Source organism: Colias croceus, chromosome 5 (genome assembly GCF_905220415.1).
Source record: "Colias croceus chromosome 5, ilColCroc2.1".
Lineage (NCBI taxonomy): Eukaryota > Metazoa > Arthropoda > Insecta > Lepidoptera > Pieridae > Colias > Colias croceus.
The window spans coordinates 5,257,479-5,279,967 of NC_059541.1; the positions used below are offsets into that span (position 1 = coordinate 5,257,479).

General features: G+C 32.5%; 1 protein-coding gene and 2 long non-coding RNA genes across 4 annotated transcripts in view; 2 read left to right on the forward strand and 1 right to left on the reverse strand.

Moving 5' to 3' along the window:
- LOC123692005 (gamma-tubulin complex component 2-like) overlaps positions 1–7,702 on the reverse strand; it is a 30,566-nt gene extending 22,864 nt beyond the window's left edge. For both annotated transcript variants that reach the window (XM_045636606.1, XM_045636605.1), the window contains exons 1-12: positions 7,525–7,702; positions 7,277–7,444; positions 7,059–7,203; positions 6,560–6,746; positions 5,930–6,225; positions 5,479–5,607; positions 4,746–4,919; positions 2,559–2,736; positions 1,901–2,189; positions 1,518–1,633; positions 1,021–1,192; positions 371–539 (exon numbers count right to left, since the gene is read on the reverse strand). In XM_045636606.1, coding sequence (XP_045492562.1) covers positions 371–539; positions 1,021–1,192; positions 1,518–1,633; positions 1,901–2,189; positions 2,559–2,736; positions 4,746–4,919; positions 5,479–5,607; positions 5,930–6,225; positions 6,560–6,746; positions 7,059–7,203; positions 7,277–7,444; positions 7,525–7,595 — 2,094 coding nt within the window. In that variant the 5' untranslated portion in view covers positions 7,596–7,702. The remainder of the gene's footprint in view (positions 1–370; positions 540–1,020; positions 1,193–1,517; positions 1,634–1,900; positions 2,190–2,558; positions 2,737–4,745; positions 4,920–5,478; positions 5,608–5,929; positions 6,226–6,559; positions 6,747–7,058; positions 7,204–7,276; positions 7,445–7,524) is intronic.
- An 857-nt stretch (positions 7,703–8,559) lies between these two features.
- LOC123692039 lies at positions 8,560–9,397 on the forward strand. Its single transcript, XR_006751469.1, has 2 exons — positions 8,560–8,788; positions 9,236–9,397. It is a non-coding gene; the product is annotated as an uncharacterized LOC123692039 (long non-coding RNA).
- Positions 9,398–10,191: 794 nt separating this feature from the next.
- On the forward strand, positions 10,192–22,260 carry LOC123692044. The gene is made up of 4 exons (XR_006751472.1): positions 10,192–10,287; positions 10,550–10,721; positions 14,657–14,865; positions 21,903–22,260. It is a non-coding gene; the product is annotated as an uncharacterized LOC123692044 (long non-coding RNA).
- The last annotated feature ends 229 nt before the right edge of the window (positions 22,261–22,489 follow it).

A 22,489-nucleotide genomic window follows, 5' to 3' on the forward strand; every position in this document is an offset into this window, starting at 1 on the left:
AATGAATTGGGTCAAAAAGTACTGGACAGATTTGGATGAAACTTTACAGGAATATAATATAATGAATAGTATTTAGATTTTAGAGTAATATTGCCTATTAACTCTAATTACTATGTAATATTATAAATACCAAAGTTCTTATGTTTGTTACTCCTTCACACAAAAATTCTCTAAACCGATTTTTATGAAATTTGGCACACCCATAGAGGATCACTAGGCTTAACACATAGAATAGTTTATATCGCCACGTTGATGCGAAATATGCGGGTTTTCCTTTGACTACGCGGGCGAAGCTGCGTGCTACAAGCGAGTAAGAAATAAAAAAAAATACATTGGCTACCAATGAAAACGTTAAAAATGTTCGACATACCTTATCCAGGCTCTGTATAAGCTGACACCAGGACGGTTCAATCACCTCCACGCACATGTAGTACTGCAAGTGCTGTATACAGCTCAGCATGCGCTGGCGCAACGCGAACGCATCTGCGTATAAGCGCGCTTCCGAGAAACGCTTCACCACCTTGTTGTACAGCCACACCCTGTATAAGAAGACTATATTTGAAACATAAGAAAATAAAGAAATAATTTATTTGACTAAACACACACAGCAATAACATTACAATTTTAAAAAGTAATAAATACGTACGAAGCGTGAGGAGCGGAAGAAGGATTTGAATGGTAAATTTTACTTATTTAACTATTGTTTCATGTAAGTTAGAAAATGACATATTTGCCTGGCTGACATTATAAGTAGGTACACTGTACAGTTTATAATAACTAAAATGAGAAACTTAAAATTTTGTCACTCAGCTTCGCAAAGGTTGAAAATTCGCCAAAGGGTTAAGTTTGTATTTATTATTGTATTGTATTTTATTGTATTGAATGTAGAAAACGTTCAAGAAAACACGAATACCTATGTGTGTGAAATACTTAACTGTTTGCACTTTGCATGGACATTCCCACGCATGTGTTATTTTTTTTTATAAAACCTAGTTACCAATAAAAAAAATGGAAACTTACCGGCATAACAGCCTTTCCACATGTTTGCAGTAAAACAAATGTCTGAATATCATCTGATAGCAAGCAATGGCTTTGTGGTTTAGTATCAGCGATACCGGCCATTTCACTTCCATACCAAATGAGAAAATCTCTATGCCTGTTAATGGTGGACAATCTTTGTTCTGTTTGTATTCTGTAAGAAAATAATTAGCAAATTATATAATTTATATACTTATACATATTATTATATACTAGCTTACCACCCGCGGCTTCGCTCGCTTTCTCTAAAACGATTTGAGATTTAAACTATCCTGTCTCTCAAGTTGGATTGAACTGCACATGGTGTGCGAATTTTATTATAATCGGTTAAGTGGTTTAGGAGTCCATTGAGGACAAACATTTTGACACGAGATTTATATATATTAAGATGGCAGAGACACTATGCTCTATGATTGAATATTGGTTTTCAAGCAATGGCACAGATTGTTTTATCAAATGAATAAAAAAAATATACACACCCTTTTCCTCTTCAGTTTCAATAGAAAGAATTTTGAACATTTGAAATTGTAAGTCGTAAGGCAAAAGTTCCACTCTCATGTCTTCATTATAGGGATCGTGACTAGCAGCTGACAATCTATTAAAATGATAAAAAATATTACAATATTAAATACATACTGCATATTTTACCAGCAGTTTAAGGTAAATAAATAAGACTATTCTTTCTATTTAGTTATAACAATAACAAAAATCATTTACATGTCTAATTTTTAATGCATCATGCTCAAATTGTAATGATTTATGTATTTGTTTTTTATCAAATGGGCATAGTAATTTAAAATTTCACGTGAATCTAATATATTGTGAATTTAAATTATAAATATATAAAATACATAAATCTTACCTCAAACAAAGTCCCAAAAGGGACTCCAACTTGGACGGAATAATATCATCGATTTTCTTCGACAGCTCCTGTTCAGTTGCATCCATGAATTGAACAATAAAATCCCCTTGACTCATGAGGAAATAATTCTTTACAGATTTCAAACGCCCCATTAAATCGTACTCCTTTAGCAATAATTCGAGCAAAGATTTACTCGCGAACGCGTACGCTTTTTGAATAATTGCACCGTAGTTTTGTTCCCGTAGTGAGTATTTTATTTCTTCAGTATTTGTTTTCGTTATTGATTTACCTGCCAAGAAAATAAGGAGTACGTTCATAAAAAGTGTCTTCTGACTTTAAATTAGTAACAATTCTGTTATCATGTTTAAATTATGTCAAGAAATTTATTTTGTAATACTGCAATATTATACAAGCATGAAAAAATATTTTTATAAGTATATGTATTTCTCCTTTATATTTAAAAAGACGGGTTTTTTTATAGAAAAAATTTTTCTTACAATATTTTTTAGGTACTCTGGTCTCTGATTAAATGTAGTCTATGTATGAAGCCAATGGATATTTATATATTATGTTTAACAGTAATGCCACTTCTTTTTTTTGTATTAACATCAGTTTATATAATGTCTAAACAATATGTGTAGTACATTTAACTACTTACCGCACTGGCTAATAACGTTTAAATATTTCCCTGTTCGCAAAATGATATCTGTAAACTTTTCAAGAAACTTGGGAACTCTATCTCTTTGTATACAATATCTCTTCTCCCAATAATCTGCTGAATAGTCTACAGGTAACTCTTCCTTGTTTATTAACTCGTTGTCTTCTATCATAAATTCCTGAAATATTACGAAAACGTAAAATTATTGTGCAATTTACAATGAACAATTGGAATAAAAAAAAGGTTTATTGCATGCTGGTGTTTATCATATAATTTAAGGTTCCGGGTAAAATAAACATGGGTGTAATAACATCAAATCAGGAATAAACAAAAGTAGAAAGATTTATAGGTACGTTAAACAGATAAATTTATGTAAACCTGAAACAATAGCAACAATAATTATTAATTTAATCTATACGTCGAAATCTGGGTAAAATAATATAAATATATATGTACAGTGAGCCCTATCTATAAAATTGTTCTCTTAATAACTGAAAAAAAAAATTTCAATCACTATTTTTTTAATTACACTGGTCTGCAAAGAAATCCTCCTTTGAATAAAAATATGATAAACATGGAGATCTCAACATGCTGAATCTAGATCTGCTTTCAGTTTTTTTGTATCATGTCAAAAATTTTTTTTATTGCTGTTTTTAAATACCTCAAAATTCTGTATTGTTTGGTAGTCTCTCTTGCAATAATGCTATTTTATTTGGTCTTTATTATATTTTTCATCACAAAAACGACTTGAATTTATAAAACTAGAACGATATCTACTGAAGACATTATTTTTACACTAATTTGTAGGGAATTTATGGGCTTCCGTAGTTCTTATCACGACTCCGCTGCGCTCAGTTCAAAGTAAAGTTTTAAGGTGAAGGTTGATGATTTTATCCTAATAATTTGGTAAAATTTTTATATTGTACTGATATATTGATGAAAATTTGTATATAATTTCAACCATAAAGCAAAATTGAATCACGTGTTATGAATTTTTAAACGACGCAACATCGAAAGCGCTAGTCTTTAGTGTGGTCTCTAGGGACTACAAATGCGGGAGCTTAGATAAGAATTAAATTATGAAATTAAGCAGACTAAAGCTGTCAAAAGAGTATCTGGGGCCTTAGCCAAACGGCAAAACGCCAAGGAATAGAATACGCTATCGATAGAAATTGACATAAGCGTATGATGTTTTGCATAAGGATTCGGTCACCCTACCAACGACAACGACGACCACGAACAAAATTTTCATCCAGTCGCAATTAAATAAAATTGTGCAAAACACAATTAAAAATGAAATTTAAGAATTTCCTGTCGTATTGGTGTTTGGAAAAAAAATTTTGAGATCAATGGATAAACAAACAGGTTTTTCATAGAAACGGTGGCTCCTAGAAAAAAATGTATTTAACCTTTTTTATAGATAATTAGATTATATACAATTTTGGTTCAGGTGATTGTATGATAAACTTACCGTCTCGGCGAAAATCGCAAAAAACCCTATTTCTTTTTATTAATTGACCTCGAATTTTTTTATTCCTGAATACCAGAATGACGGGAGATTTTAATATTGATTTTGAACAAATTTCGGCAAGATTGGAACTTTGGTCGTGGTCGTCTGCGTCGTTGGTAGTGTGATCGAACCATTACCAAAATGTCATGAGCTTATGTCAATAATTAGCGTTAGCAGTTTCTATTCCATGGCGTTACGTACGTTTGTCTAAAGCCCCTGGTGACCACTATGAAACATTTCACCAGAAGTTTGAGAGGAGATACGGAAAAGCTAACTGAAAATATAGTAAAATATAGATAATAAGTTGACAGCAAAGCTTGCTGATTTTACTTGATCGATTCGTCGCGAAACTCCTTATAAAATATTAAAAGAAGAGAAAACTACTAATTGAAACAATATAAATAATGTGTAATTATATTATCTTATAGTTTTTAATAGTTTTCTTGACATTATTTGTAATATTTAAACCTAATTATCAAAATAACGATGTATTCTTAGAACAAAAAAAGGGGTTTCTTTCAAATTAAACCACAAAAAATCTAGACGTGATACAAATTTTTTAAAACTTAATTTCTGTTCAGAAGTATAACTTCTATAATAATCTTGTGCAAAAATAAGAAGGAGCGCGAAAAAAAATTTTTTTGCAGACCAGTGTTATTATACATCATATACTTTACCTGGAATGGATCAGTGATAGATCCTTTATGTATCCATTGATCTAATATACATAGGTAGGGTCTGCAAGCTCGCTCCGTGAGGAACAAGGATATTTCCTGCGCACGCGCATCTCCCATTAATGTGTTCGTTTTATCGTGAAGTACTGTCAGAACTGCGCCACCGCGTAGTTCACTCTGTCAGTACAAATACAAAATATCAAAGAAGGTAAACTCAAACTCACCCCTCTCTCCCTTGGTGAGATTTCGTTAAATTTTATTTAACCCCCTGCCCCATCCCCCAATCTTACGTGAGATTTTTCAAAATTGTTATTGTAAAAGGAAAAAAATAAAAAATGTGTGCGTGTACTAGTGTACACAATATGTAAGAAGTGAAACTTCTTTCTGACCTTATTTTTCAAAAAAATAATTTACTATATACAACTTTACAGAAATACGACGAATCACGCGTTGTAGGGATAAGAAAAAGATGGCGCGTAACGGAAAATTGTCATGCGTAACGAAAAATGTTACACTGTTTTTTCCAACCCCGATAAAGAAGTTTCAATTCAAAAATGCTTGGTGCTTATTTGCAACTAGTCTTTCATTTTTAGAGAAAAGTGATCTGCATGGATATGTATTCATCTTATATGCCACACATTTTCATATACATTATTAAAAAAATGTAGTCATGACATAATAAAGTTATATCCTTGGGCTTGTATTCAATATTAGTATGAACAGAACAAATCATTACCTTTCCAATACTAGTGACAATAGCAGCTAAGACTTGCATGGTATGCATAGTTGGTAAAACAAAATACCACAACTTTTGTAGGTTTAAACTGCCTGACATGTGTTCTGTTTCCAATTGTGCAATCATGGTCTGAAAATCAACACCAGAATAATTATAAGGAATTTTTCAACAAATAATGTTATCATAATATATTCATAGTTCATCATAATCATAAAACATTTTTTTAACTTGCAGGACAACTTAAAAATAATAATCTGACTTTAAAACTACACTTTAAGGGTATATTGAAAATAGAAATATTGATTTCTAAAGAAGGTGTCTGAGGTACAAACAGCTGAAGTTATTATGTCAAATTAGTAAATATATATCCTGTCTTAGAGCAAATTTCTTCTTAGTCAGGATATTAGATAATGGACCAAAGTTGTGTTATAAAAATTCTGCATTTACTCACATAATAATCTTTTAACAAGATTTCTATAGCGGCCACCAAGGCATGCAAAACTTGTCCAGACCACATATTACAGTTCTCAATGAATCTCCTCACAATAGAATAATTGGACGCTATTGGCAACATTTGTTGTACTATTTGCTTCAATGCATCATCTAAGTCTTCCGATATTATAAACTGCCTAGGATCGTACATATCTTTAACTGGCTGGTGGACTATATAATTGCCTGGGATTCCACTGAACACATATAACAGTTCATCTATTATAATATTTTCCTGTGACGCAATTGGGATACCAGCTGTAGAATGAAAAATTATGGATATTTTAAAGTTGACTAAATATACAAATAAATTTTTTTTTTCAATATATTCATCACATTGCTTTGTGTATATAATATGAAAAAATAACTGATCTTGTATATATAAGTAGTGTTATAATCACATGGACTTAATGGTATTAAACCACATCCAATATCATGTGTATCAAAGACAATTAGTTTAATCAGATATAATCAATTGGACACCGACAACTAAGTTGGCAGTAATCAGTAACTACCTAGCATAAGAACCTTAATATAGGTATAATGTGAGACAATACTAATATACAGTTTTATCATAGTAGATTCTTCATACCTAATGAAGCAATAACAGGTAAAGGTTCCTTAGGAAAGTCCCAAGACATGGATGGGTGATCCTTTTGCCAGTTTGGCAATTCCAAGCTGTTATACCAGTTAGGCCGAAGTTTCATTTCCTTCTCTTCAAATGATTTCATCACTAATTTTTTGCTTTCATCAACAGCTTTCAATAGTTTGTCTTTTATCTGAAATTAAGAAATAAAAATGGAGGTTTAAAAGTTAAAATAAGATTCAACAATATCATTGAAAATCTGTCCATCATTACATCTCCTGTATATAACAATACTATCTGTTACACATGGCTTTGCTTGCATTTTGTTACAAAATTCATCAACATTGTTTCAATGGTTTAGGCATAAAGAAGGGACAGACAAAGTTACTATAAGGAAAATATAAACACCACAACCATAATATGTAATGTTTTTCCAAATTAACTCAAGATAAAAGTTGCAAGATCTTGTAATGTTTGTAAAATTCAATATGGGAAGTAAAATCACCTGTGGTAAATCTTCTTTAGTAATTTGATGTTTATTATCACCTAAAACAGGCTTTGGTGCAACTTTTGGTTTAGATATCTTAGACCTCTTTTCTTCGCAAACCAATTTATAAAATAATGCTATAATATCCGCCAAATTGTCAGTACTGAAACATATGAAAATTGCTTAGTTGTATAGTCGTATTTTAAATTAAACTATCCATTATTATAAAATCTTACTTTCGACTCTTAAGATCTTCATATTTTTTCAAAAATATTTTAGCATTGGAAGCTTTTAACGCCAGTCTTTGGGCATATTCATTGGCCTGTTTAAGTGTAAGAGTACTATTTCCATAGTTTGGATCATTTTGTATGTAGTCCAAAACGGTATCAGCTTCTAAATTGCACCTGAAAACGTTTAAAATAACGATTAACGCGATACCTATGTTATCTTCGAGTATAAAATTAAATATTTGATTATGTTGTACCCTAAAGCATCCAAAAGCTCCTTTATCGTGCTTTGCATTTTATCTTTGGGCAAAATCCAGTTTTGATACATTAATAATTAAATATTGTCTCCAAAAACACTTCATCCGACCGTGTTTTACTGTTTTCAGTTGTTTGACATTTGATATGTCAAAGTCATACGTGACATCCCCCTGATACCCAATGACTAAGGAATCCTATGGACAGGGCATAATGTTCTATACAAACAACTGATTATACAAATATCATGCATTTCGATACCGAAATAATAAAACGAATACTGTCTCTTTCTAACTAATGAATATTCTGCTAAGTGAAAATATATGACTATACGTCAGTCAGTGCTAATTCTATACCGTTTGACATTTGAAGTTAGCTCAAATACCTACTGTGGCCGGGCGCCATTTTATGTTCTCGTTATTATGATGTACATGCTCTGTCATTGCTCCGTAGTAAACATTGAAAAATATTGAATATTTTTGTGATTGTGACAAACATTTGTGTCTAAAACATATAGAGTGGTCAAGGACAAATAGTGGCATAATACCAAAGCGCAGTATTGTGGGATGTGGCTCCGGAAAGAATGAAAACTAGAAAAGTTTGTCTTTACACCGGTATGTATACGTTTTGACTGAAATATTAGTTATTACTTTGCTGATTTACTTATTTTCATGTATATTGAATTGAGGAGTATTCACAGACTATGTTCAGTGTAAAATTGTTACCAAATATAGCTTTATTTTGTATATTTTCGTTCTAGTAAAATAATGAATTTGGGTGCTAGTGATGACTTATAATATCGACATCAGCAAAATGTTCGATGAAGACGTGCGTCTCCCAAGGCTGTGTCGTTAATCTTAAGAATAGTTGCTTTGGTGAATACACTTCCAAAATAACAAATTAATTTTGCCAAGAGCAGCAGAAGGAAAAATAAAACACTTAAATTTACCTAATATGAATTTTAACTTAAGTAAGATTAATCGCTTTTATAGTAGGTACTTTAAAAATGTATTTATAAATAAGTCAGGTCAGGACTAAAATTATAATAACCTAAAAATTCATTTTTTGAAGGTTACCAAGAAGTGAAAATAGAAAAGGAGAATGGTTAGAAGCAATTGAAAATGAAAATATCAAGCCAAATGTAAAGGATATAATATCATAGTATGTTCCCTACATTTCCCCGAAAGTGCTTTCAATAGAACAATGGATGTGATTAGTCTGCACGATGATGCTATACCAGTATGTCTGCCGCTGCATTCACACAGGGTGAGGTTTTTATCTGTAGACACGTGATGTCTTCCAATTTACTTTTGGTCTTTTTATTTAGATTTAGGGCTGTCATTTATAATCTAACGTTTCTCCTATTTTGAAGGAGGCCTGTGAACAAACTGAGATGGTTTTATATGATTTTTTGAGTACAAACTTGGGTGATATTTGGTTGTTGAAATGTTATTGACTGAGGGAAAGTGCAATTTACTTTAAATACATGGGGTGTTTTAAGTTATTTTTCTATTCTTTATAAATTTATATTTATAAAGCATTTCAATGCCATAAAACCAAAAATATAAATTCAAGTTCCGCTATTGTAAGCCCTAATGTTGATATTAATTTCAAACCATCAGCATTGCCCTTTTAATTAAAATGTATTGCATTTTAGTTTAAATGTAAAGTGAACAATGCTAGTTAATGTAAACTGTGACATTTCATTTCCAGGTACCAGTTGAGCCTCAAATCCCGAACTCAAAAATGAACAGAGTGTATCTGAGTGCATTCCAGGCTACACAAAATAGTTTAGCTCTATAATTTTCTCTATTATTATATATTATTGTTTTTTTTTTGTCTATTATTTATAAATAAATAAATACAATTACTGTATATTGTGTTGTTCATCGTAATAAAATACTATTATATACCTATATTAGTATATATTATGTTGTTTCATTATATTACATTCCTCAAAACTGAAATTACCAAATTGTAAGTCTACCGTAATCCTTATATCGAAGTCAAAATTGAACTGGATTTATCAAATTATACAGGGTTAGCTATCTTGTCCGGCGAGGTTGCTGGTGTTTTACAAGTAACCCTGTATAGGTGTTACCGTCACGAGCAGCCATCGTCATACTTAATTTTATTAATTGGCATTGTCATTTTTTCCATTTGTAATTTTACTTCTATGTTTTGTACAATAAAGTTAAAATAAATAAAAAAGAGTGTGTGTTTATGTACACGCGTTACAAGTTACGCGCCAAAAGAAGTATAACTTCAAAAAAAATATATTAATATTATTTTTATATCGATAAACATAATAATGTTTATCGATATATTCTCGGCACTAAACACCGCCATGTTTTGTTACAAGCAATATGGCGCCGGCCACACTTTTTTTGTAGGTATGTCACTTCCATGTGATTCCTTATTCATTGCTGATACCTAGTTTTCTTTTAATAGAGATAAGGAGTTGCCAGTATGATAAGGAAGAAGAGTATATTTTGGCCTGTAATCATTAAAATTTTAAAAGAACTTTACATACAAATTATAATATAATATTATAATCTCTTTTCAAAGAGAATAAAAGATACACGATTAGTAATTTTTAATATAAAAACTCTTACTTACTGATATTATATTCTTGATTTTATTTACCTTGGCAATCTTTTAAAATTTAAATAGAAACTTTATAAACGGTTTTTTGGCCAAGTGTCCACCTGTTTAATTAATTAAAATACGTTTTAATTATGAAAAACTAAAAGCAATTAATAGCAGTAAGTATTTAATTTTAATAAATTGTATTAATTGTATATACTGATTATTGATGACCGTCGACTGACTTCTATTTTTATTTTTGATTGATTATTGATTACTGACTTCTATTTTTTAATTAACAATTTAAAAACAAATTCACGATAGAAGTCAAAACTTTACCCAGCTGTGTAGGTATATCTTAAAAAAAAAGAAATAGGTAGTTATGTGAAAACTCATAACTTCGAAATTTAAAATTTGAATTTTAATCATTTTAATTTTTAGCGTGCCTATTGCCGTTGACGCAAACCCATAAGATTTTCTCCTATCAAAAAGTGTTAAACGTAGTTAAGCAAGTTTTCTGAAAAATAGTGTTTTGATTGGAAGTAAAGAAACGGAAAACTAAAGAAAGAAGCACAAAATAAAGAAAGAAGAGACAGAAATTCATCGTAACTATGTAAGTTTGTATTTGTCTTTTTATACCTACCTACACTTGTCACCAAGGTCTAGCTAGGTCATTGAGTACTACTACTACTAAGCTAGGTACTAGTTATTATTCTGTGCCAAGGTCTACTTTGTAAAAATATTACCTTTCAGTGATATTAAACTTACCTGGTTTGTGTAATATGTCACCTGTTTACTGTGTAGTACCGACAGTACGATAAACGTTGATGTATCGAGAAGTATAGCTTATAGGTAGGTAGTTAGTCAGTAGAAAAAAAAACAAGTAGGTATTTTAAATTCAACTCAAAGTAATTCCAACGGCTTCTGCACTGCAGAGACTGTCGGTTATCGGTATTATCTCCCCTTGACCACCGAGCGGCCCAATGAGACCACGACACAATAGAATTTCTATTGTGTCTGTGATTCCGGGGACTGAAGGATGTATAACGAATTTTAAGGCCGCTGCATACGTGACGGGATTTTACCCGGACGGGACGTGACGGGAAGTTTTGGAAACATCGTTGCATACAAAATGTATCCAAATACGCATATGTCACGGGAACATCGACGGGACGGGAACGTGGACGGGAAAAATATCGTCGCCGACGATGTTTAGCACGTCCCGTCCCGCACGTGCCCCGTCCCGTCCGTGATTTCGCTACGTATGCACAGTCGCTCCGTTCGTGCCGGAGAGATTAATAGTGACGCCTTCCAAGTATCGAAAATCGATGACGAAAAACTGATCGAATGTGTTCGCTCATATCCAGCGTTGTATAGTATAGCGAACCCACAATATTTAGACACAAAGTATAAAAATTATTTATGGCGTAAAATTGTTGTGAAATTGTCATACAGTGAAAACGGTTAGTGTTATTTAATGAATATATTGTGGTATTCCTAACTATACTTAGTCCTTTTCACCTATGATGATTCCTGTGACACTTCATCGTGTTCTGAATTACGTATTTTATGTTTAAAATGCCAAAATAATTTTAGTGCATAATATTTTTGTTTTATGGCGGCATTATTACCAAAAATATAAAAATGAAACATCTTAAGCTTATAAATCAAAAACAGTATTGTTTAGTTTAAATTAATAAATAAATAATTAATAAAAAAATAAATAATAATTAAAGCCAATTCTTGAATTGAAAAATCCATCTTTCGTTGTTCACAACACTAGCACGTTAGATCCGAATCAATGCCACGGTACGTATGCGTTAGCACCACGTTCCCGTTTTGAACGTGGCAATCACGTGCCCGTCCCGCTCACGTCCCGTCCGAGGTATTTTCCCGTCACGTATGCAGCGGCCTTTAAACGAAGTAGGTATGTAGGTATTGGCACGATTGAAAAACGAACGTAGCAATTAGTTCTTTCTGCTATCCAATCATGTACCCACTCGTCCACATTTTCGAATTTCTATTACATATTAGAAGGTAGGTTTACTTCTTCAATCAATTCATATTAAGAATATAATATTTTTTAGATAATTGAGGAAAACTATTCCTATTTTAAACTAATCAAATAATGTGGTACCTAATAATTTAGTCACCCTACCTGTACCTACATAAACGACAAAATGTTTTCATCTTAGGTTTACATGGATTATCATAACACAAACAATCAGTTTCGTAAAAGTTAACTTTTATCATTTAAGGCCGCTGCATACGTGACGGGATTTTACCCGGACGGGACGTGACGGGAAGTTTTGGAAACATCGTTGCATACAAAATGTATCCAAATACGCATATGTCACGGGAACATCGACGGGACGGGAACGTGGACGGGAAAAATATCGTCGCCGACGATGTTTAGCACGTCCCGTCCCGCACGTGCCCCGTCCCGTCCGTGATTTCGCTACGTATGCACAGTCGCTCCGTTCGTGCCGGAGAGATTAATAGTGACGCCTTCCAAGTATCGAAAATCGATGACGAAAAACTGATCGAATGTGTTCGCTCATATCCAGCGTTGTATAGTATAGCGAACCCACAATATTTAGACACAAAGTATAAAAATTATTTATGGCGTAAAATTGTTGTGAAATTGTCATACAGTGAAAACGGTTAGTGTTATTTAATGAATATATTGTGGTATTCCTAACTATACTTAGTCCTTTTCACCTATGATGATTCCTGTGACACTTCATCGTGTTCTGAATTACGTATTTTATGTTTAAAATGCCAAAATAATTTTAGTGCATAATATTTTTGTTTTATGGCGGCATTATTACCAAAAATATAAAAATGAAACATCTTAAGCTTATAAATCAAAAACAGTATTGTTTAGTTTAAATTAATAAATAAATAATTAATAAAAAAATAAATAATAATTAAAGCCAATTCTTGAATTGAAAAATCCATCTTTCGTTGTTCACAACACTAGCACGTTAGATCCGAATCAATGCCACGGTACGTATGCGTTAGCACCACGTTCCCGTTTTGAACGTGGCAATCACGTGCCCGTCCCGCTCACGTCCCGTCCGAGGTATTTTCCCGTCACGTATGCAGCGGCCTTTAGTTAGCTATCACTTACATTAGTTCAAAAGTACCTAGAGTTATTACCTAGTAGTAAATTTTGTATGTGATGTGATTGTGACTGTTTTATTATTGGTTAGTATTAGGAATAGCTACCTATATACAATAAACAATATCCAAATGCAAAATTTCACTCAATAAGTATGAGAAAAACTTAGCTTCAAAATGACAAAAGTATGTATAGAAGACTTTTGATAGCATTAAATTTACAAAGTAAAATAAAAAATATAAAAGATTTTGTAGAAATGGTGTATAGAAGCGGTTTCTCACACTAAATGTTATGTCAGATTATAACAATCGTTACGCCGTTTTTTCTAGCTTTGTCGGCGATGCGGCAAATCTTTGACAAAAGCTTAAGTTCGGCAGCCGTTTGTAAAAGTAATAAAGGGAATCAGGTTCTGTTGTGATTGTTTGATAGGAAAACTAAAGACTTTGCACTTGTACAAAAGTGCGAATCATTGTAGAGCACGAACAAAATGATCAACGTGATCCTTGTCGGTAAACAATAAACATATGTTGAAGTTTTCAGTCCCAACAAAATCACAACATAACGCCGATGTCATTTTTTAATACTTCCATAGCTTAGGTAGTGGGTACTCCTATTACTTTTCTTTCGATCATCTTAGAAATCTTTGTTAATACTCCAATCGAAATCAAGTATTATAAAAAAAAATTAAACTATTTATACGTTTGGTGATTTTTGATAGTATGTAGTTTGTTTTTTACAAAGAGGATTAAATAAACACTATAAAAATGACAGGCGCCTTTTTAAACACCTGAACGTTAATCGAATGAAAAACGACGCGCCTTTGAAATCAGTTTCTGTGATGTTAGTTTAGGTTCACGAGATCAGACCATTCTTTTGCTAAAGATTTATGTGTTTTATATACCAGGTCTATAAATGCCTCAGTTTTATTGGCAGCGAGACATTTACTGATTAATAAAGTGGGTGGAGATGCGGAAGATGGTAACGACTCGGCTTCCTAGAATAAATTTGATTTATAGAGCTTTATACATGCGTGAATTGTATTTATACAATTTTCTTTCTAATATATATATTTTAAATTTTTGGGTATGTTTGAACTGAGTTAATATTATGTAACATTATTTCAAATTCCAATATTAGATACTTCCACTATTTATCGGGTAACTAAATTGTTTTAAACTTTCTTATACTTACGAATTACGATGATCATGAGTTCCTATTGGTATTGTCCCCTATGGTACGTTAGAGAAAATTATTTAAATACACTTTATTATTTATGTACTCTAAGTAAAATATCTTTAAAGTAATATTTATTTGTGGTTAACACATCAAAGTGCGTTAAACCCTTAGTCGAGGCATCCGCATAGCCGCATGCCGACTCGTGCATTTCGACATCCAATCTGAATTACAATGTACGGAATTTACAGACTTCAACCGGTCCCTCTGTGTCCGTATCCGAGCGGAATAAGAAACAGCCTTACTGTTAACTATTGTTCGGGAACATACAACGAACAAAGTATTTTCGCCCAATATGGAAGCGCGATTATGTCAACGTGTGCGTACTGTTTTTAAATAATGACCATTACTTCGTATCGAGAATTGTGGAGGCATCGTGTGCTGCCTGCATTTTAAATGGGTGAGTGTAGCTTTTACTAAACAACTGAGGAGCTCTAGAAGTGTTTATTTTATATGGGAACCAGCTCTTTGTGTTTTAAAGTCTATTTATGTTTTATAGTATATTTTTTATGATAAACATCCATAATAATCGTTAAACGACTTACGACAGCACAAGAATGCATTGTATGCAATGCATATAATTAACTATATAATAAACCTGGAAGAAATTGGTAATCTCGTATAATGTATAAGTATTCAAAGTGTACGGATTTACGAAACCTGTTCAAAGCGATTACGTAATAGTCTAATTATTTCCGCATCGGTAAGACTGACACTATTTAATACCTCCGTAGGACCAGCTGAACGTTGCGTCAGCGGAAAGGTTGCGGCATTAGTGGTTACATCAAGTGTTGCTAACGCCTCCCAGTTACTCAACAACACTAGTAACACAGAGATAAACGCGAAATCCTGTTCCCATATTGGGTAATAAGATCTCTTCCGCTTCGTTATAAATCTGTTTTGCTTGACAGTTTGACAGATTATTCATAACATTTTTAATACCTACCTGCCTGCCGATCGTCTTGCACTCGAGATATTATTTGAGTTGTAAACAAAAAACAATATAAAAGATCAAAAGAGTTTATTTTTAATGCCCACTTGGTAGAAGCTACTCATTTATATTATAACGGCTATGAACAGCGCTCATTTTGAACTTGTCTCAAAATCAGAGTACATTATACCTATATCAAAAGACCAACGACTACATATTATATTCTGAGAAGCAAACACAAATAGACAGTTGTCACGAGCATAATGTATTTTTGTCACCGTTCCCAGTTCCGGCTGGTTCGTGGAAATGCCCATTTTCGCGGTACCAAGCCGCGGACGCGCGCTCGTATGCCAGTTACCACGTGGTAGGAGGGAAGGGTTACTCGGTAGATAGAGTCGGTGACCGCGAGCGTCGTCTTGCATAAGCATTGAGCCTTGTCAAGTCGCCTTTGTATTCGTGTATGGCTACGGACTCCTAACTAGCTGGAATGGTGCGAAACTATTTTCGACACCAACTAGTGTATGTTTTACCATTGTCATTTTTCTACGATCGACATAATAATGAGGGGCACTCACCTTTGTGAATTTTTTATGATTACAATGAAATCGACCGCCAAAATTGTTTGATTGCTATTACAATGGTTTTAAATATTAATGAGGATTATAGTATGAATACGATAAAGCACATTCCAAATAGGGCATGGACTGCATTGCGACTCTACTGTGTAACGTGAGACAGTGTGACATTAAACTTACAAGTAAACAAAGTATTATTTGACATGAATTTCCAAAAGTTTGTGATATAATGCTAGTTACGGTGGCCGTTAAATTAAAGGGGTAGGGGGGTGAGGGTATACAAAGATGATATCTGATGCGATAACAGCAAACAGTAGGCACAGGGCTTGGTATCAGTATGCGGCAGACAGAGTCGCTTCCTGCTGGCCGAGTTCCCGGCTTCTATGGTCATTTAATTGTATAATTTGACGTGAGCTTGGCAACCGTAATCAGTTACAAAAACATATAACCCGGAACTCTTCGCATCACTAAAAGGAATGTAGAGAATGTATCTTAACGTCTCTATAAAAACCTAAATTCTTGTTGTGTCAACTCTATGTCTAGAAATATTATGTTTACCTAAATACTTTTTCTTACCCGCTTATAGATGGGGGATATTATACATTTGTAACCAGAAACTATTATGCTATTCTTTATGAAAGAATATGCTTTATATTGCCAAGAAAATTAAATAAAACCGTTCTCCCTTCTCCTTCCCATTTTTTCTTATTAAAATTGCATAAACAGGGTTACCGGTTAAGCTTTACACAATTCAAATAAATCTCAATCAAAGTCAATTTGTGATAAGTAGGTGCTGGACAAAAGATATTTCTAGCCACCAAGAAGCAAAATTTTATATTACTACTAACATACCTATTTATGGATATCTTATTCCATAAATCTTATAATTAAGTAGAAAATTAAAAAAATAATAGTTGTTGGGTTTCCCCGTAGCTGTGTATGTGTAAGTACGTGAGCCCTACGCAGGGGCGATGACACCGGCCGATACTATGCCAAATGTGAATAATAACTATGCAGGAGACTAGAGACCCTCACACGTCACAAGAAATGTATTCAGAATCCTGTTCGTTGATGTTATTCAAACTAGCTATGTATTCAATTATTTTTATCGCGATGAAAACGCATGAAAGCTCTTGTAGGTAGATATTTCATATTTTCTTCCTTGTTCAACGTTCTTAAATTATTTATATAAATAAAGACAATAATAAAAATAAGGAAATATGACTCTTAAATTTAAAATGCATATCTTTTAAAGTTGCTGCAATTAATTTTATCTCAAGTTTACATGACATTATTTTCATTGAAGTTCCTATTGGTAAAAGATGTTAACACGTCTTGTAAAGTAAACTAAATATATTAAGTATTAGGTACCAAACGGATCGAATCAACTAAAAATTTCTGTCTATCAATAACGTAACTACCTAGATTACCTACAATCAGTTTTGCAATTTTGCATTACCTGCCTATTTTTCTTGCTTGTTCGCCGGTTTAGTTTACAATTAATATTATGTAGGTAGCCACATTTTCGTGTGTGTGTGTGTGTGGTGGCTCAGTGGTGAGACCTCGGACTTCGAATCGATAAGTCCGAGGTTCGAGACCAGGTGAGCGCGCAGGAAATAAATTGATTTTTCAATTTATCTGCGCATGTTGTAACATCACCACTGCTCGAACGGTGAAGGAAAACATCGTGAGGAAACCGACATGTCGAAGAATAAAAAAGTTCGACGACATGTGTCATCCGCCAACACGCACTTGGCCAGCGCGGTGGATTATGGCCTGTAACCTCATAGGAGGCCCGTGTCCCAGCAGTTGGAACGTATAATATGGGCTGATGATGATGATGATGATGAGGTAGCCACATTTTCGTAGCAAAATTTACCAAACCATAAAGATCCAAGTCAAAACAAATACTATAGTCATTTAGTTGATACAATTGATTAATCTGTTATGTTTTAAAAACAACTTTTATTCGTGGCTCTACAAAAATTAAAATTAAAACTCCATCAACCGCTACAGCTAGACAATCGAAAACATTAAAATGAAATTGTTCAAATGACACAAAAGCAAATGTAAGTAGCGTTTTACTATGCGGACTTGTTGTTAAGAACGGTTCATGAATACAAATGATGATATTTGACGGTCAAAGCAACAGAACACCTAAGAAAATTTATGACCGTAGCGCACGGTGACGTTACTTATTCTATATGTCACGTAGACCATGTGAAAATCACTGTATGGGAATTAGTAGGTACTGAGAACGCTAACATAATTGCTTCCGGCCTTAACTTCAGTATGAACGTGTAGGTATGCAGTAGCTATAAGTAATATGTTTTATTGAGTATACACTTCGATGGTGGATTAATGATTGATAAAGATAGCCCTTATGAAAAAGACATTTAGTTTAAGTGGTTTGAAATAGTTACATAAATTCTAGAGTATGTTTTGCTTTTAGCTTATTTCGTTACGTATAGTATATATAATTTTTAATTTTTAATTAAGTATAGGAAATAAAAATTACATTAACTATGTGACGAAACGTATATACCTAGTGCGTTTATACATGCGAAACTCACATATTATAATATGTATTAATTTAAGATATTATATTGTACGTTATAAGGGGGTCTTATGAAAGGTAACATTTAGTAATATAATATTCCCATAACATGAACACAAAAATGATGACAATACAAATAAATTATTATTGTTAAGATTAATGTTGCATTTGTTTTTTGAAATATTGCCATCTGCTGAGGAGTAGGAAAATCAAAGTTTATCTTCATAATTATAGTAGATGGCGCTAGAAGTAATGACCACGTAAACTTGATTATAACGCAACATAAATTGAATTCCTGTATCATTCATATTTCCTTAAATTACTTTTTACTCTACAAATTAAGCAAATATTATTATTATTTTATATGTACTTTATATATGTACTAGTGGTCCGCCCCGGCTTCGCCCGTGGTACATATTTCGCAATAAAAGGTAGCCTTTCTCGTGTATCAAAATATCTCCATACCAAATTTCATGCAAATTGGTTCAGTAGTTTAGGCGTGATTGAGTAACAGACAGACAGACAGAGTTACTTTCGCATTTATAATATTAGTATGGATATAATAATCCTAATAGATATTGCAAAATATGAGAAACAATATTAACCGCATTAGTCTGCTACCTACCATATATTATAGACTACCGGATATATCACTAAGACCATAAAGGATCCATAACTCCATATCCATTTAAATCAATATTATTTTATTTTATACTTAAGATTTTTTTATGAGGGCCTAATTATTACGTAAAGCAAAATAAATATTTTTGAGTTTAATAAAGAATAAGAGCATGAATAATAAAATCTAAAAATTATTTTGTCTTCCTTATCTTCCTCAGTGGCCATATCCGAAAGTAAAATGTGTTTTTAAATTTACATAAAGGGTTTTTTCAATACAACGTGAACGTACTCCGATTCAAGTGGTTGCGGTCTGCGGGCACATTGTGCTTCGCATTAATACACTCGAGCTCAGATGTAGATTGACTTTTTATTTTGTTATTGAGACATCATTGGAAGTATGGAATTACACTTCCATCTGCCACCGCCAACAATAATTTACGATTCAATGTTCTGACTCACGTCTACGCTTATTTATTGGGCGAAAAGTACTGGTTGCATGTGCCAAATTAAGAAAATAAAATTAGTAATGATAGAAATTAACATTATGTACAATCGGTAAAATATAAGTATGTACTAACTTAATGTAGGTACCTTTTGGTTCATAGTTAGGACTCTTTTTTCAACATCCTAATTTAGGTCTTATGTTTAGGTTTTGGATTTAAACTAGTAATTTGGTCAATGATCTGTTCACTGCCACTTCCTAGTAACGGCTGCGTCTACGATTGTTGGCGGGAAATGTCAAGGTTGCGTCCGCTCACTTCCTCTGCTTCTCAGTACTTGTGCCAACTGCCATTAAAGTTCCCCGATGGAAATATACAAATAACGTGGTAGTGTCCACTACTGATGCGGAAAATCACACAAAAACGTAAAAGTCAAAATATTTTTTTAAGAATTGAAGATTGTACCTACCTGTAGGTAAATTGATTAGATTAGCAATTTCTTTGGATTAATATTTTGAATGTTATCATAATGTCGTTAGTATTAAGATTTGATAATAATAAGTTATTAGATAACTAGGTACTGGATAATTTCGTTATGACGCAGCTTTAAATGTTTTTAAATACATACTACAATTAAAAATAATTATGGCTAGTTTCCCGGCTGCAATTTTGTTACAATGTCAAAGTAGGAATTAAATAAATAATAATAATTGCTCAATAAATATTGAACTCAATTTATCATTATCAAAATTAAATGAGATAGTTAAAATCTTATAAACGCATTACGCGAAGATGAATTATTGAAAATTGAAAAAATTTAATATAGTTAAATCAAAATAATTAAATTAAATGATGTTTGGGAATAAAATTAAATAAAATTGGAATAACATTTATATCTACAGGATCTCACATAGTTCATTTACCTCTTGGTAAATACATATGTAACCAAACTATATCTACCTACCATCTTCATTTGCATGCTTCTATTTTGAATACCGTGCCTTTATCGTCTACGAATTTTTCAAGACATTGTACATAGTATTACAATATTAGTGCATTGTCTGTATTGTTTGTATAGATGAGCCATTACTTTTAATAAAATAATAACCTAATCGATGGGTTGTGCGGATGTGAGCGGATTAAGTAATTTTCAACGTATTTCCCTGTACGATAAGAGATTGTCAAGGTCCATGATTAATTGCCTCTGAGCGGAGTTAATTTCGACTTGTAAGTTGTACGGAAATCGCTTGAAAAGTATTTAGATTTGACGTAATAACTGGAAGTTGTACATTCGCTGTAATTTGACCCACATCGCTTTATTTTTATAGACTTGACTTTTAAATGACTTAACTGAGCGGAAGCAGGCTGTAGGTATAAATTGTAGCGCTAAAGGTGGAAATAATTAAAACTTTTTTGTATTTAATTTAAGTAATGTAAATAAAAGTAAATAGTTTATGACTCTACTTATAGAGTTTAAGGTAAAAATACACTTTTAAATCGTTTGAAACTCCCATCAGTGATCGAACTCAAAATAAACCTGGAAATATTTTTTTTTTTCACGAAAACATGACGAAATTTGACACGGAAGATAAAAATATGAGAAAATATTTCAGATTAATTTATAGTTTGTAAAACTTTAATAAAGTGTACATAGAGCTTTTTTTAAACTCTACATAATAAAATAAAGGATTGTTAAAAATATCAACAGTGCTGCTTTTAAATTTTGTTTAATAGTTTCTATTCATGTATTAAGGTTAAACAAACGTTTATTAGTTAATTTAAACATGTAAACAATAGTAGGTTCACTTAAAGTCGTCAGATGGCGTCCGGATTACATTCAAGGGCTGGCGTAACGACGACGCCAATGGAGCGAGCTTCCTGAGCCTTTCTTATTGTGAACACTGATTTGAGAACAGGGAAAACTGTTGACTGAGTGGAGATGTTTTACTGTGTAACTTTTTTACAAAATTAGAAGCTAACTGCAACATAATCATAAATCATAATGATGCAAAGGCAAGGCAAATTCTGTTACTGTATTTCTGAAGGAGAACTAATACCTATATTATGCTAATTAAGGACTTACTTATAATATAGTACAGATAACTCTAGGATAATGCATTAAGAATTTTAACATTACACAATAATAATTAATAACTTAATTATTCAGAATACTTTTTAAAAATCCTGTACCCATTGAGTAACTTTAGCCCAAAATGACATACCTACTACAAAATATTAACATCATAACAATATGACAATCACCATAATAATGACTTTTATTGTGGATATAAAAGCTACTCTATGTTTTTTTAGAAATCTCGTCACAAAGCAGTTTTCGTGGTCATTGGAGCGTCAAGCGAGAGAGCCAAGGGTACTACACCCACGATTTCCCACAGTTCAAAGGAGTAGCATGTCACCTGAAGCCTTATTAAAGGGTAATTAATCCACACTATCTTGCAAAAAACTAAGAACAAGTGTATTTTTAAAGCTGAGTGCCTGCATTATGAGGCTTGCTGCAAAAAATGTTCCCCGTTACGTTGAACACATTTTTGAGAATTTTGAGCGTACGTTATATTTTATCAAAATACGTAATAAGTAGTTTCAAAACACTATGTGAAGGTCTATCAAACTAAACTAAGTTGATGATTATTCACAATCTATTAGTACCTAGATTTTCCTTAGAATAAAAAATATTTGAAAACATGTTTCTTTCCTGCGTTTTGAAATAAATTTTTTGAGCTATTATTGTAATTCGTATTTAATTATGCTTCTATTCTACATATATTGAATATTTTAATGTAAAAATAGCTCTTAAATTTAAATAAATACTGGCTTAAACGGCGCTCTGCGAAATTATTAGTGTTCAATCTAGAGCATTATTTAGACATAAGATGGATAAT